We start from the raw sequence: 12599 nt of genomic DNA on the forward strand, positions 1-12599 counted from the left end.
CTGGTGCCACGCAATCTGACAGCTGAGCTAATGAAGGCAGAGCAAAATGTAACAGCCAATGGACCGGGGAAGGAAAGAGCAGGCGTTCAGAACTGAGTCACTCCGAAACAAGAGGAAATTCAGAACAAAAGCAATCAGAGGGAGAAGGGTGGGGTGCAACCAGATATAGGATTCAACTCTTTAGGTTTTGCTGTTGGTTTTTCCCCGAGAGCTTAATTCTTCCTTGTCCAAGATATCTTAAAGTACCTGCACAGCAGTGCAGCATCAGCCACGTTCTGATACTTCCTTGGGAAAAGGCATCACACAGCTTCCCAGATAGAAAAAAACTTGGAAATAAAGAACATACATACTCAGGTTCTACATAGGAAGTGAATTAGATGCTTACCCGGCTGGTGAGTGGCACAATAATTCAATCTGTGCTGCTCTGGGTAAAAGGCTGCGCTGTTGTTTGGGGTATTTTAACTATAAAACTCTAAAGGAAACATGTTTTTAAGCAAAGCAGGGGCCCAACTGCAAAAGAAGGCACTAGAGAACTACAGAAAAGGGAAGGCAGAGAAGTTTATTCCAGCAATACTGCTGCAATTCACTTTAGCACAAAGTGTTCGTAAAAGACAACCACCCCCAGAAGTATATAAAACCAAATCCACTGAATGGTAATCCTGGAAAAAACCCTTTGATGGAGTAAACACTCCCTCTACTGCAAATGAAGAGGAGGGACTGTGGAGAAAGAGGGCAGTAGAAATGATTTCGGTAAAGCTGCCTTCAGGCTGCTGCAGGGCAGGGAGGGAGAGGGTACCAGGGAAGGTCATGCCCTCCTAAGGCCAACACCACTAAGTAATACCACATTACTCAGGCACCTCTCTAGCACATTTTATAGAGGAGCTTCTGCTACCCCCTTAGCAGGCAAATAGCCTCCGCTCCTGTAACATGCAACAAGTATCACATCCTCCCACGGTTCTGTGACAGCAGGACAGATAAATCAGCCACCACGGAGCCTCTGACCTCTTTGTTCAAGAGCAGGATGGGAGCTCCCATGGCCAGTGCCACTAATGTTAGCGCATAGGGAAATCTTGACTCCAAGCACCAAAGGGTTACACAGCAAAAGGCCACTTACTCGTCCGAACACGCGTCGTAAAGCTGTTCTCCCCTCTGCCCACCCACCCCCCTTCAATATAATTCAGTACAGAGTCAGTGGTCTGAGTGCTGCTAGCATCAGTAGCAGTAGAAATTCCTCTCCCAGGATAGTGCAAGGTCCTCTATGTGAGGATGTCATGGGCTTGGTGCTCCACCAACATCTCCATGCTTCTCACATCTGTGCACCAGAACTCCAGGCGATCTTTCATCCCTTTGATCTGCAAGACAAACCCGCAGTCACTTGACTGTTCCCATCACAACAAACCCATACAGAGCAAAATGCTTGAGATCTCCAGCTTTCAGAGCATTGGTTATGAAGGTGAACTTGAGAAACTCAGCCTATCTCCTAATGGCTTAGTGGGAGCTAGTAGTAATAGGTAAACGGTTGGACTGGATGATCTTTTAGGTCTTTGCCAACCTTGGTGATTCTATGATTCTAACAGATTTATAAGCAATTACTGCAAAACAGATAGAGATGCATCATATGCTCAAGGAAAGAGCTAAAGGCAATGTAAACAGTGAAGGAAAAGCTGATATACTTCTGGGTTCCCTGCATGCTTTCGAGAAGCAATAAAGATCAATTCTCAGTGACCTTTAGCAGTTCTTCAGCTTCCATGTCAACTAAGGCACAAGACTGCCACAGTCATTCCAGCTGGTCGTTACCTGTTGTAAATCCAACACACGTGGCTGCACCCATGTCATGTGCACCCTCTTATCCACCTCATCAATACTGCCCTTTACCAAGCCTACTGACAGAGCCTTCATCACCAGCAGTTCCACCTTAAAAGAAAAAGAAGAGAGAAAATAGAAAATAAATGAAGAAAACAAGGGATCAACCCATTTCCCCAGAGACCTTTAAATGAATCCAGGCTGTGAATGTTCTGTCTTCTTAAAGCAAAAAAATTAAAGGTCAAGTCCTGCAGCATCTACTCATCCTCCTTTAAATAATTCACACGGTGGGTGAGGAGCTGCATCGTGCTTTTAGCAAGATATTCAACAAGAACTTTATACCACATACTTGCTGAACGAGCTGGTTACAGGAAACAGAGAGACCACAGGATGAGAGTTTTAGCAGGTTCTTCATGCAAGTTCAAAGGTGTGATTAATGTCTCAGAGTTGAGCAGGCAGCTGATTATAAGCAGAGTTCCCTGTGAGCTGACGCTGAGTCCAATACTAATTAATACTCTTTAACACTAGCAAGGCTGTAAATTAGCTGATGACTCCTAAGCGGTAGGAGAGGTAGAGATTCTGGAATAAAAGCCACCACGAAGACAGGTCCCTATAGATCATACTACACAGATCTTAGCTTAGTGACAACAAGCGTGAAAGTCCTGCACCTGAGCCACCAAAACGAGGAGGCAGAGAACCTGACATATGGAAGAAGCTGGGATTTTTGTTCAGCCTAGGTGGAAGAAGGCCTGGGGAAACCTCATCATAGCCTGTCAACATTTAAAAGGCAGCAATGGAGAACCTGGAGGTGCTAATTTCATGCTGAACTCACCTCGTTGACGGTGACTTTGGCACTCTTAGCAATCTCCTCAAAAGTGAGCTGTCTGTGATTGGCCGGGCGGGTGAAAGTCATCTGAGTTCAAGAAAAGAAAACAAAAAATAAGGCCCCAAAATTTGTGTTTTGGCTTTTTTCCTCCCCTCTGCAGCACACACAGCTTTTCATTGCACTGCCCTGCTGAGACCTCAACCTGCAGCACCAACTCTTTTCTCATATTTAATCAAAATATTTCAAAGAAAAATCTATTTCTGCCAGCAGAAAGGAAGAACATTCCTCACTTCTCCACAAACATCACTGCTCCGAGCAGATTTCCCCACCAATCTCCAAACAAAGCAGGTCAGTCTGTGCTCAACCCCTGATACAAGACAATGTCTATGGGTGGTAAAAGCAGTTCCCAGTAGAACACTAGAAGTGGAAAACACACGTGTGCATAAATATACAAACACATTACGGTTTAGATAACGCAACTCTGAAACAGATCCACAGCCATGGAGATTTACACATAAGCACTATTTGTTAACAACATAACCAAAGTCTTAAAGTGACAGAGAAAAACACTTTGAATCCTTGAAACCACAAACAAATAGCAGCACAAGGCTTTCCCCCAGCAATATTTGCTTCTTGGCACCACCTAGAGGTTAAACTTGCTGTCAACCAGAGTTTCTTTCTCCAAGTGAATGAATCTGCTCAGCAGAGAATGCAGCACTTGACTCTGATGCTAACCCCATCAAAAAGCAGTCATAGCAGCACCCTTCCATTTCCCACAGTTCCCATATGACAGCTCTCAGCTCAGCAGCTCACCTCCATAAGACATAACAGTTGAATCTTCTGCAGCAGAAGTGCTTCGTTTGCAGCCAGATCTGGCTGTGAGAGGGTAAAACACAACAAGTCCATTATTACTTATTATTCCCTGCTGGGGGAGCATGCTATACACAGTAGTAAGTCACACAGAGGCCCACTGGTAGTGCCTCATAAATCCCCTTGTATGAGAGTTAGGCCATTACAGGTCACCCGCCGCTTGGCAATGATTCCAAAAAGCATGTCCTGAGAACTGCAGTTAAACACAGCACCCCACAAGGTAGGCAACCTCCTAATAAAAGCCACAGCCTTGCATAAGCAGACCAGTCAATCTGCAAACTGCTGTCATGTCCATAATACTACAGATGTCAGGTGTCTGCAAGCACTCGGGAGAGAACAAAGAAGCAAAGAGGCAGATGCTGTCAAAGCACACCCTCACCATGATCACAACTAATAAAGATGCTTTAACTTTGCAGTCCCTATATTCTACAACAAAACCAACCAAGGTGAAAGGAATGTTACAATTCTGTAATTAAAATTATACCCAAAATTGTCAGGAAGTCTTAAAGATCACTGGATCTCCTAGATGGCCTCTGTAAATACTAAGCCTAGGCCTTAAGCAATGTATCAACTCACCTGCTGACCCCATGCTGACTTCAAAGCCTGAAACGTCTCTACATTACCACTGTTGAAGGCATAAAGAGTATCAATCAGCCACTGCCGATCAGTGCTTCTCAGGGACTCCAGAACAGGGTGCATGAGCTATAGGACATATGCAAAACATTGTTAAAAGGATAATACCAACTCCTTGTACTCAACAGCTGAAAGAAAGTAGCACCCCTTACCAGCTCTCCAAAGTTATAAACACCTTCTCCTAAGAGCCCTGCCAGCCCCAGGGTAAAAGCTCTCTCCTGCTGCTCTGATACTGTGGAAAGAGAAAAAACATACAAACAACACCAAAATGTCAATTAACATCTGCATGGAGCAGCAGTCTAAGTCCCACTAGCCAGCCTCTCCCTCACTTAGTTCTCTGCCTGTGTTTGATTATCCACAGCCCCTCTCCTTATCTTTTCCCATGCCTGAAATTCAGAAACCTGCAACAAGCAAGAAAAGGAAAAGAAAGGAAAAGCAACAAGAAAAGGAAAAGAAAACAGAGAGGCTGGTTTTTGAACCTATGTTGAAGATTTCAGGAACTAGAGCAAACTATCCCTCTTGGTAGTAGCACTATCCCCTGCTTCCATCACCTCAATGCATTTAGGAGCAGAATCCTACTCATTCTTCATGTGTTTCCTAACTCCTCCTCCCTGCCCTCTTTCTGTTGAGGTCCTATGCCAACAACAGACTCAAAACAAAGCTGAGAAAACCAGTGCATTTATTTAGAGTGAAGTGATAAAACAGAAAAGAAAGTTGAGACTCTCTTTGCTGTGCAAAGGAAGAGTTACCTGGCAGATCTTTAACATCAATGCATCCCAGAAACCTCAGAGCATCCTTATAGTACGAGGCGTGGTTCCCAATCGTCTGGTAGTACTTGCTGGAGAGATCATAGAAGCGACTATGAACCGAAGTCACCCCAGGGAGATTGTTCAGCATCTCCTCAACCTCCTCAATGGTCTCCTAGAAGAGTGGAAAACTTATCTGTTACAGAAAGGTACACTTCATATACACCCACCCCCTACCCTTCTAGTTTACCATTAAGGATTATCATATCTATTCCACAAGCAACATCCATTCAGTAGTAAGAGCAGGCGAGACCACAGCCAAAGCCACTACCACAGTATTAAAGTAATGGCATCCTTCCTCTACAAGATTAAGTTAGAAAGAAACCACCCCAAGCTCCAGCTATATATACTTACTATATACTTAATACCAAGATGCTTCAAAATGTTTGAACTTGCAAAAGGCTCAAGCTGAACTGCATGGAAAACCCTAAACTTTAGAAGATGGTTCTCAGAACCTTCCTGAAACACACTACATCTACATTTTTATGGCCTACAAGACAAAGTAGAACTGTAGGTCTACCTGGAAGTCCTAGGAGCTTTGTATCTATGATCAGCTCATTCACAACTGAAGCACAGATACAGGCGCACCCACTACTGAACTGCATCACAGAGCTCCAAACTGTCCAACTCCAGTTACCACCTCACCTTTGTCACCTGCAGGTCTCCAATGTTCAGCTTCAGTGCCCCAATGGCTGTTTTACACAGAATGACAGCTTCATCACTGCTTTTTACCTGTAGTTACAGAAACCCAGACTTGAGTGTTTCCAATTCCAGTCAGTCAGGCTCTAGAAACCTAAACCCAGTTATACTTCATTTGTTAATAAGTTGCAACAATAAAACACAGGTGTTCACTCTAAGGAGTAGGTATTCTCCACCATGGGTCTCAATATATAGACATGCACAAAACAGCTGAAAAGATGCCTGAAATTCACATTACCACTCATGTAGGTGAACAGCTAGGAAGGGTGATCTCAAAAATACCTTTTCTCGAGTCTTTTCCAGAAACGTAAGGGCCACAGTGGGATCTGCAACATAGAAAAAGACCTCAGCAATTCCATTCAGTTAACCTAGGAGTAAATCCTTTACCTGAATTCAAGAACTTTCTCCTATAGCTTACTGTCCAAATTTCTAAAGGTGCTACTACCTGTAGGACAGGCTTTCTGCTCATTAGCTGATTTCTCATTTGAGCAACGGTACTGCTGCTCATACACAGCACTAATTACTCAAACACTTAGCATTGGTACTTTCCTTCTTTCATACACAAGCAAGACAATAGCTCAGCATTGAAGACTTAGCTGTTACTACTACCTAGTTTCACGGGCATCACTCCTTAAAGACAGTGTAAGCAAAGGGTAAGGTCACTTACCTGTCATCTGCCTGACTACATGAAGAATGATCTCTACCAGGGACAGGGGATTCACCCTAGAACGAAGAACTTGCTGTCAGAGCGGTACTTGTCAGCAATAGGTTATCTACAAACTTCCAGGCAAATAAACTCACCTGTGTTCAAACTCGCTGATGAAGTTCTCATAAAGCTGTGGGTACAGAGATATCAACAGTTAGGGAAAACAGATGTTTTGTTTGATTCACAAACCTTATGAGCTAATAGATACTGAAACACAATGCCTCTCTGCAGCCCTGCCCAGTGTTTGCTTTCCATTAGCAATGTACAAATAGCATAGGCCTGAACTCAAGACATTCTCCAACTCCCTCACACACATCCCACAACTAAAAACTAGTGGCTCTTCATTAGGGAAGCCCTTACCTCAGGGGATACTGAGCTTTAAAACAGACACAAAGGGAAAGTGGGGAATGAAGGAGGATATGGTAAGCCCCTATCTTCCTGAAGACCTTGACAGAGCATATATGAACTACCATCTCTGCTTTGTAACTATATATACTGCATTCAGCCCATCCTGTATTTCCAACAATAAGCCATCTTGTTACAAAAGGGAAAGAAAAAACACACTACACCTCCCGTCTGTTGCTCAGAGACGGCAGAGCACCTCACCTTGATGAGTCCATCTCCTTGTGCAAAGCACGGGTCCTGCACAAAGTCCAACACTTGCAGTGTCAGCTGGTGCCAGAGCCTTCAAAACACAGAACCACAGGACTATGAAGATTAGAACAGACACCTGAGGTCAGGTCCAGCTCCAACCCACCCTCATCACTCCCAATGGCCACATCCCATCCCCACGTTTCTCCAACACCCCCATGTGCAGTGACTGCAGCACCTCCTCATGCGGCGCACACATTCACCTCCATTCTTCCTTTACCACAGCGCAGGCCGAGCCCCCCTCTCTCCACACAGCCCCAGTCCCTCCTGCAGCCCATCACCCCGGGTTGGACCCCGACGTAGCCCCCCCCATGTCTCACTTCTTATTGTAGAGCTCCTCCAGGCGGTGCCACACCGCGGCCTGTCCCGGCCCCGCGCTCTGGCTCTGCTGCAGGAAGCCCGGCACGTCCTTCATGGCGGCGGCGACCGCAGCAGGCAGCAACGCCGAGCACCGGGCCGCCCCCGCCGGATATGCACACTCACTTCCGGCGTGCCGCGGGGTACGATGGGTACCGGAAGGCCTAGCGTTGCCCGGCCCCTCCCCCCCACACACTCCCCCTCGTAATTATGGCAACGGGGCCTTGGGGCGGGGGGATCGGTGCTGTGCGGCGGGTGGTGGCGGGTGAGGGGCTGAGGGGGGGCAGTGCGCCTTGATGGGGGGAGTGGGCCATGATGGGCCTTGATGGGTGCTGGAGGAAGCCTGAGGGGAAGGAACGGGGCCTGAGGGGATGGAACGAGGCCTGAGGGGATGGAACGGGGCCTGAGGGGAAGGAACGAGGCCTGAGGGGAAGGAACGAGGCCTGAGGAGAAGGAACGAGGCCTGAGGGAAAGGAACGGGGCCTGAGGGGATGGAACGGGGCCTGAGGAGAAGGAACGAGGCCTGAGGAGAAGGAACGGGCCTGAGGGGATGGAACGAGGCCTGAAGGGATGGAACGAGGCCTGAAGGGAAGGAACGAGGCCTGAAGGGAAGGAACGAGGCCTGAGGAGAAGGAACGGGGCCTGAAGGGAAGGAACGAGGCCTGAGGGGATGGAACGAGGCCTGAGGGTATGGGGAGGAACGGGGGTAAGGAAGCAGGCCCCAGGGGGAGCCTGAGGTAGGGAAGTAGACCCTTAGAGGAAGCTGAGGGGAGAACAGATCCCTCGCTGTTTGCTGACTCTGTGTTTTCTTGCAGCATGGAGGAGCCTGTGGGAGCGTGGTGGCCTGGCTCAGTTCTACCCTCAGTGCAGGACTGGCTGTGGGCTATGCAGGTAGGGCTGGATGGTTTCATGCAGAGCTGGTGTGGAGAGCAGCACCTCTAATGTCTGAACTCCTGTGTGTCTTTGAGCCTGAGCTGGGAGCTGAGAAAGAAAGGACAGAGAAATGTTAATGTTTGCCAGCTTGTGAAATGAGCTCTGTGGGAATCTGACCTGGCACAGCCCAAACCACGTCCTTGTGGTACCAGTGTCAGCCACGCTGAGCACGTTAGGACACAGTAATTGCTGTTTGCAGATTGCCAGGATCCAGCAGCTCTTGGCTCTTCACATTCTCACGCCTTCCCTGGACTGCTTTCAATATCCTGCTGCTGCAAGCACTCATTGTCTGGGGAGAAAGCGTTCCTTGGGATGATAATGGGTGTTCTCAGCCCCATCTGTATGCACTGCTGACCTGCAGTTCCTTTGCTTTCCAGCTGCACACAGAGCTCTCCCAAGGCAGAGTCCCTGGGGTGAGATAGAGAACTGGTGAAATGTCTGTCCTAATCCAAGCAGTGCTGCTCCAGAGTGACCACAGCACCCTGTTAGAAGTTTCCTGAGACCCAGGGCGTAGACAGGGCATTTCCCTTTCTTATAGGGAAATTTGGTGTGTCTTAACATTGATTTGGTATTATTAAGATCTAAAATCAGTTCAGTGTTCTGGAGTAGACTTAATGCTTGAGCTTTCTTCTAGTTGAGCTTTCTCTCAGCTGAAGTCTCTTTCCCCACACAACCAACTGTGCTTTCCCTCTGTTCTAAGCAGGGTACAAGGGACCAAGCCCTTCTCTCTGTCTGCTGCCACCAGTGCTGTTCTAGGACTGGGCAGCTGGGGAGGTGACAGTGGGAAGCAGAAGCTCACCCTGCAGGATGTGGCGGAGCTCATTCAGAAGAAAGAGTGTCGTCGAGTAGTGGTGATGGCTGGTGCTGGGATTAGCACCCCCAGCGGCATCCCAGACTTCAGGTACTGCCTTCATTGTTTTATTTATCTTTGCTTAGTTTTGGGACTATCAGGTTCTTCAGCCTAAGCCAAGAACATGGCTTTCTGTTCTTTTGTGTCCTGGCTTGGTAGGTCGCTTTCCCCCTGCGTTCTGACTGCCCACCTTCCTTTTCTCTCTGCAGGTCCCCGGGGAGCGGCCTCTATAGTAACCTTGAGCAGTACAACATCCCTTATCCCGAAGCCATCTTTGAATTGGCCTATTTCTTCATCAACCCCAAGCCATTTTTCACTTTGGCCAAGGAGCTCTACCCTGGCAATTATAGACCCAACTACGCCCACTATTTCCTGAGACTCTTGCATGACAAAGGGCTCCTTCTACGTCTCTATACTCAGAATATTGATGGGCTGGAGCGAGGTGAGTTTTCTCCAGCTCTCAGCAGTATGATACCAGAAAAAGATGAGAATGAGAAGCAGAACAGGAGGACTGGGAATATGCCTGTTGACGATGGAGTTTCTGGTTCAGTCGCCTCATGCTGAGCTGATCCTCTCCCACCTGCTGTGTTCCAGTTGCTGGGATCCCTCCTGATAGACTGGTGGAAGCCCACGGCACCTTTGCTACTGCCACGTGCACAGTCTGTCGGAGGAAGTTCCCAGGAGAGGACTTCAGGGTGAGTGAGTGCAGCTGGACATTGACATGAAGTGATGTTACTGTGAGGGTCCAACATGGTTGTGACCTTGTTTGTGTATATATGTGCTGCCCCATATCAACTGGCATTGGGTGCTTTTACTTCAGGGGGACGTTATGGCAGACAAGGTCCCTCACTGCCGTGTCTGCACTGGAATTGTCAAGCCTGACATTGTGTTCTTTGGCGAGGAGCTTCCGCAGCGCTTCTTCCTGCACTTGACAGACTTCCCCATGGCAGACCTGCTCTTTGTCATCGGAACGTCCCTGGAGGTCTGGGACTAGGGGGATGTCCCTGTTCACAAGGAGAAAAGGGCCTGAGGGGCTCTGGAGGAGAGAGAGGGGTTACGGAAGGCAAGAAACTGGGTTATCAAGGTAAAATTGGAGGCGGCAGGAAATAGGGTGTATGCACACAGAGGCTGCATGAAAACTTTGTGTGCTCCTGGTGAAGGTGGTGCAGCAACCTGAGCAAAACATCCATGACCAGTTCAAAGCTGGGGTAGCTTAGCCTAGCCCATGGTGGGAGAACTTGTTAAGCACGAACCCAGCAGTTTGGAGTCCCTGAAGTTTAGCACACAATGAATTAATTGATCCCTGCAGTGAGGTGACCACCTTTCTCTCTCTGCTTCACTGGGTTGCCTTCCTTTAGGTGGAGCCCTTTGCCAGCCTGGCAGGAGCTGTTCGCAACTCTGTTCCCCGGGTCCTCATCAACCGAGATCTTGTAGGACCATTTGCCTGGCAGCAGCGCTACAATGACATAGCCCAGCTGGGGGATGTGGTCACTGGGGTTGAGAAGCTGGTAGAACTGCTGGACTGGAACAAAGAGATGCAAACACTAATTCAGAAAGAAAAAGAAAAGGTGGGAAGGAGCTCAGTGCCCCATCTCCCTCTCTTGGCCTCCATTCCTGGTGCTTGAGTTATATTGGGAGGGGGATGCGGGTGCTGGCTGGGATTGGAGTCTTGCACCACAGGCATTGCCATGCTCACTGTCAGCATTCAGATAAAGGAACCAGGGAAAAGTGCAGGAGGGTTATAAAAGCAAACAGCAGTGGTATTTCACAGTGAGGGCAGGCACAGTGCCACAGAGCAGACTGTTGTATTGCTAAATGGGGGCAGAAGGGGAGGACAGAGCTGCTGGCCTCAGAGGAAACAGGAAAAACATGGAAAATGCTGAGCTTAGGGTTGAGTATGGGTGCCTTAAGGCTTCGTCAAGCAGTGACATTCCTGATTACTCCAGTGCTTCCTGTGGCTTTCAGTTGCTTATTTATTTATTCCCAAATGAAACAACACACAGGTATAGATTGAAGGGCAGTAGCCTAGAGCTGGAGTCACAGACCAAAAAGAAAGGAGTCATCTTAATCCAGTCCAATCGTGTAAGGCAGTGGAAGTGGAAGCATGAAAAACCCTCCTTGCTGTGGGATTTTGGTGCTAGCAGCACCACTGACTGAGCTGGTAGGGGGTGGGAGGTTTGAAACACCCAAGCAAACACTGTTTTCTTTATTTTTAGCTGGATGCAAAAGACAAATAGGACAGCTGGCTCCCTGCTGCTGGAAAGGAATGTTCACCCTGAAGAAGAGATGCTGCCATGCCCAGCAAGAGCAGAGGAAGAGACAGTGGCGGGGAGCTATGGAAGAGTCCATCCAGCTCTGCAGCAGCACATCTACACAGGACTAGAACTTGGGGAGAAAGAGAATGCGCACAGCTCAACCCAACCAGCTGAAGCAATGAAGAAGCAGTGAGACCCCATCACCCAGGAAGGAAGGGAAGCCCAAAGGAGCACAGCCCCACTGCCAAGGTGCATTTTCCACACTTAGCAAAGGCTTTTCTACCTGAGACTTCAGAACAGTTGCTGTAGCCACCCACTGAAGGTCGTTCCTCCTCACTTTATCTCATTTCAGCACCCAGCAGACTTTTGCATGGCTCTGGCTTTGTCAAAGCACCATTTGACAATGTCCAGCCATGGTTTTCAGCAGCATGTCAGATGAGATGTGCACAGCTCCTCCACACATCCATCTTCCTTAATCATGAACTGCCAGCTGCTGCAGACTGGTAACATTGAATCTTTGGATGAAACCTGATCAGGAGATGATTGCTGTGAATGTGCCTGGTCTGTTCTTGTTCAGAAAGGCCAGCTCAACTGCTGGAAGTTTCCAGTGTGGGGGTGATTATTGATAATAAAGGGTTGTAATTATTTTCCTGATGCCAGCAGAGAGTTTTTTCTGTAAGTTTTACACAGTCTCTTGTGTGTGTGGGGCAGTATGTTCTCAAATTGTCTTACAATGCTGGACACTTCTGAACCTCACTGCTCTACAAAGCAGCTTCCAAGTCAAAGCTGCAGCCCCCAAAAGCTGCCTTACGACTGTCGATATGAGTGTTCAGACCTAGTGCACAGCTGTTGTACATCCAACTGCACTGAGGACACTACTGAAGTCTGGCACAGCTACAGGAACAGAGTCTTCTATGCTTGGTGTCCTGGCAGCTTCCTAGAAGAAAGGTTTAAACAAAGAGGCTCGTTTATCCAGAAGCACAATTCGAATACATCTGTGCGATCCTCACAGCCAGGATGCATCTGAACGTGCAGCATCATGGGAAGCAGAGGGGCTGCTGCAGAATTTTAATCACTTCTGCTAAAAATACCATCATCGCTGATGACTGCAGTTACAAAGTGTGCCTTCAGCTTCCCAAAGAGGCAGCCTAACCTCACCCCACCTGGCAGGACCAACTGCAAACTTCTGATACAACCTCACAGCCCCAGG

The 12599-nt window shown here is 48.0% G+C and overlaps 2 protein-coding genes across 14 annotated transcripts; one reads left to right on the plus strand and one right to left on the minus strand.

Moving 5' to 3' along the window:
* Positions 1-534: 534 nt before the first annotated feature.
* Positions 535-7467, minus strand: PSMD13 (proteasome 26S subunit, non-ATPase 13). The gene is made up of 13 exons (XM_015863368.3): positions 7315-7467; positions 6950-7028; positions 6439-6473; positions 6305-6360; positions 5920-5963; positions 5584-5670; positions 4882-5053; positions 4285-4364; positions 4076-4201; positions 3443-3505; positions 2636-2716; positions 1798-1914; positions 535-1352 (listed from the first exon to the last, which is right to left on the minus strand). Exons 1-13 carry the CDS (start codon positions 7407-7409, stop codon positions 1257-1259), a joined length of 1131 nt encoding a protein of 376 aa, XP_015718854.1. The 5' UTR covers positions 7410-7467; the 3' UTR covers positions 535-1256.
* On the plus strand, positions 7408-12043 carry SIRT3 (sirtuin 3). 13 transcript variants are annotated; one of them, XR_014946305.1, is made up of 8 exons: positions 7408-7555; positions 8167-8242; positions 8985-9185; positions 9344-9576; positions 9729-9829; positions 9955-10218; positions 10493-10702; positions 11351-12043. XR_014946305.1 is itself a non-coding variant. In XM_032445165.2 (8 exons), the coding sequence occupies exons 1-8, from the start codon at positions 7408-7410 to the stop codon at positions 11369-11371; spliced, it is 1152 nt and encodes a 383-aa protein (XP_032301056.2). In that variant the 3' UTR covers positions 11372-12043. The 13 variants fall into 13 exon arrangements, 9 of the variants coding, with proteins under 9 accessions (XP_032301056.2, XP_085404250.1, XP_085404254.1 ...); XR_014946307.1 differs by having other exon boundaries at positions 8988-9185; XM_032445165.2 differs by having other exon boundaries at positions 9955-10116.
* Positions 12044-12599: the final 556 nt, after the last annotated feature.

This window comes from Coturnix japonica, chromosome 5 (assembly GCF_054131305.1).
Source record: "Coturnix japonica strain WE chromosome 5, WE-NBRP24, whole genome shotgun sequence".
Taxonomy (NCBI): Eukaryota; Metazoa; Chordata; class Aves; order Galliformes; family Phasianidae; genus Coturnix; species Coturnix japonica.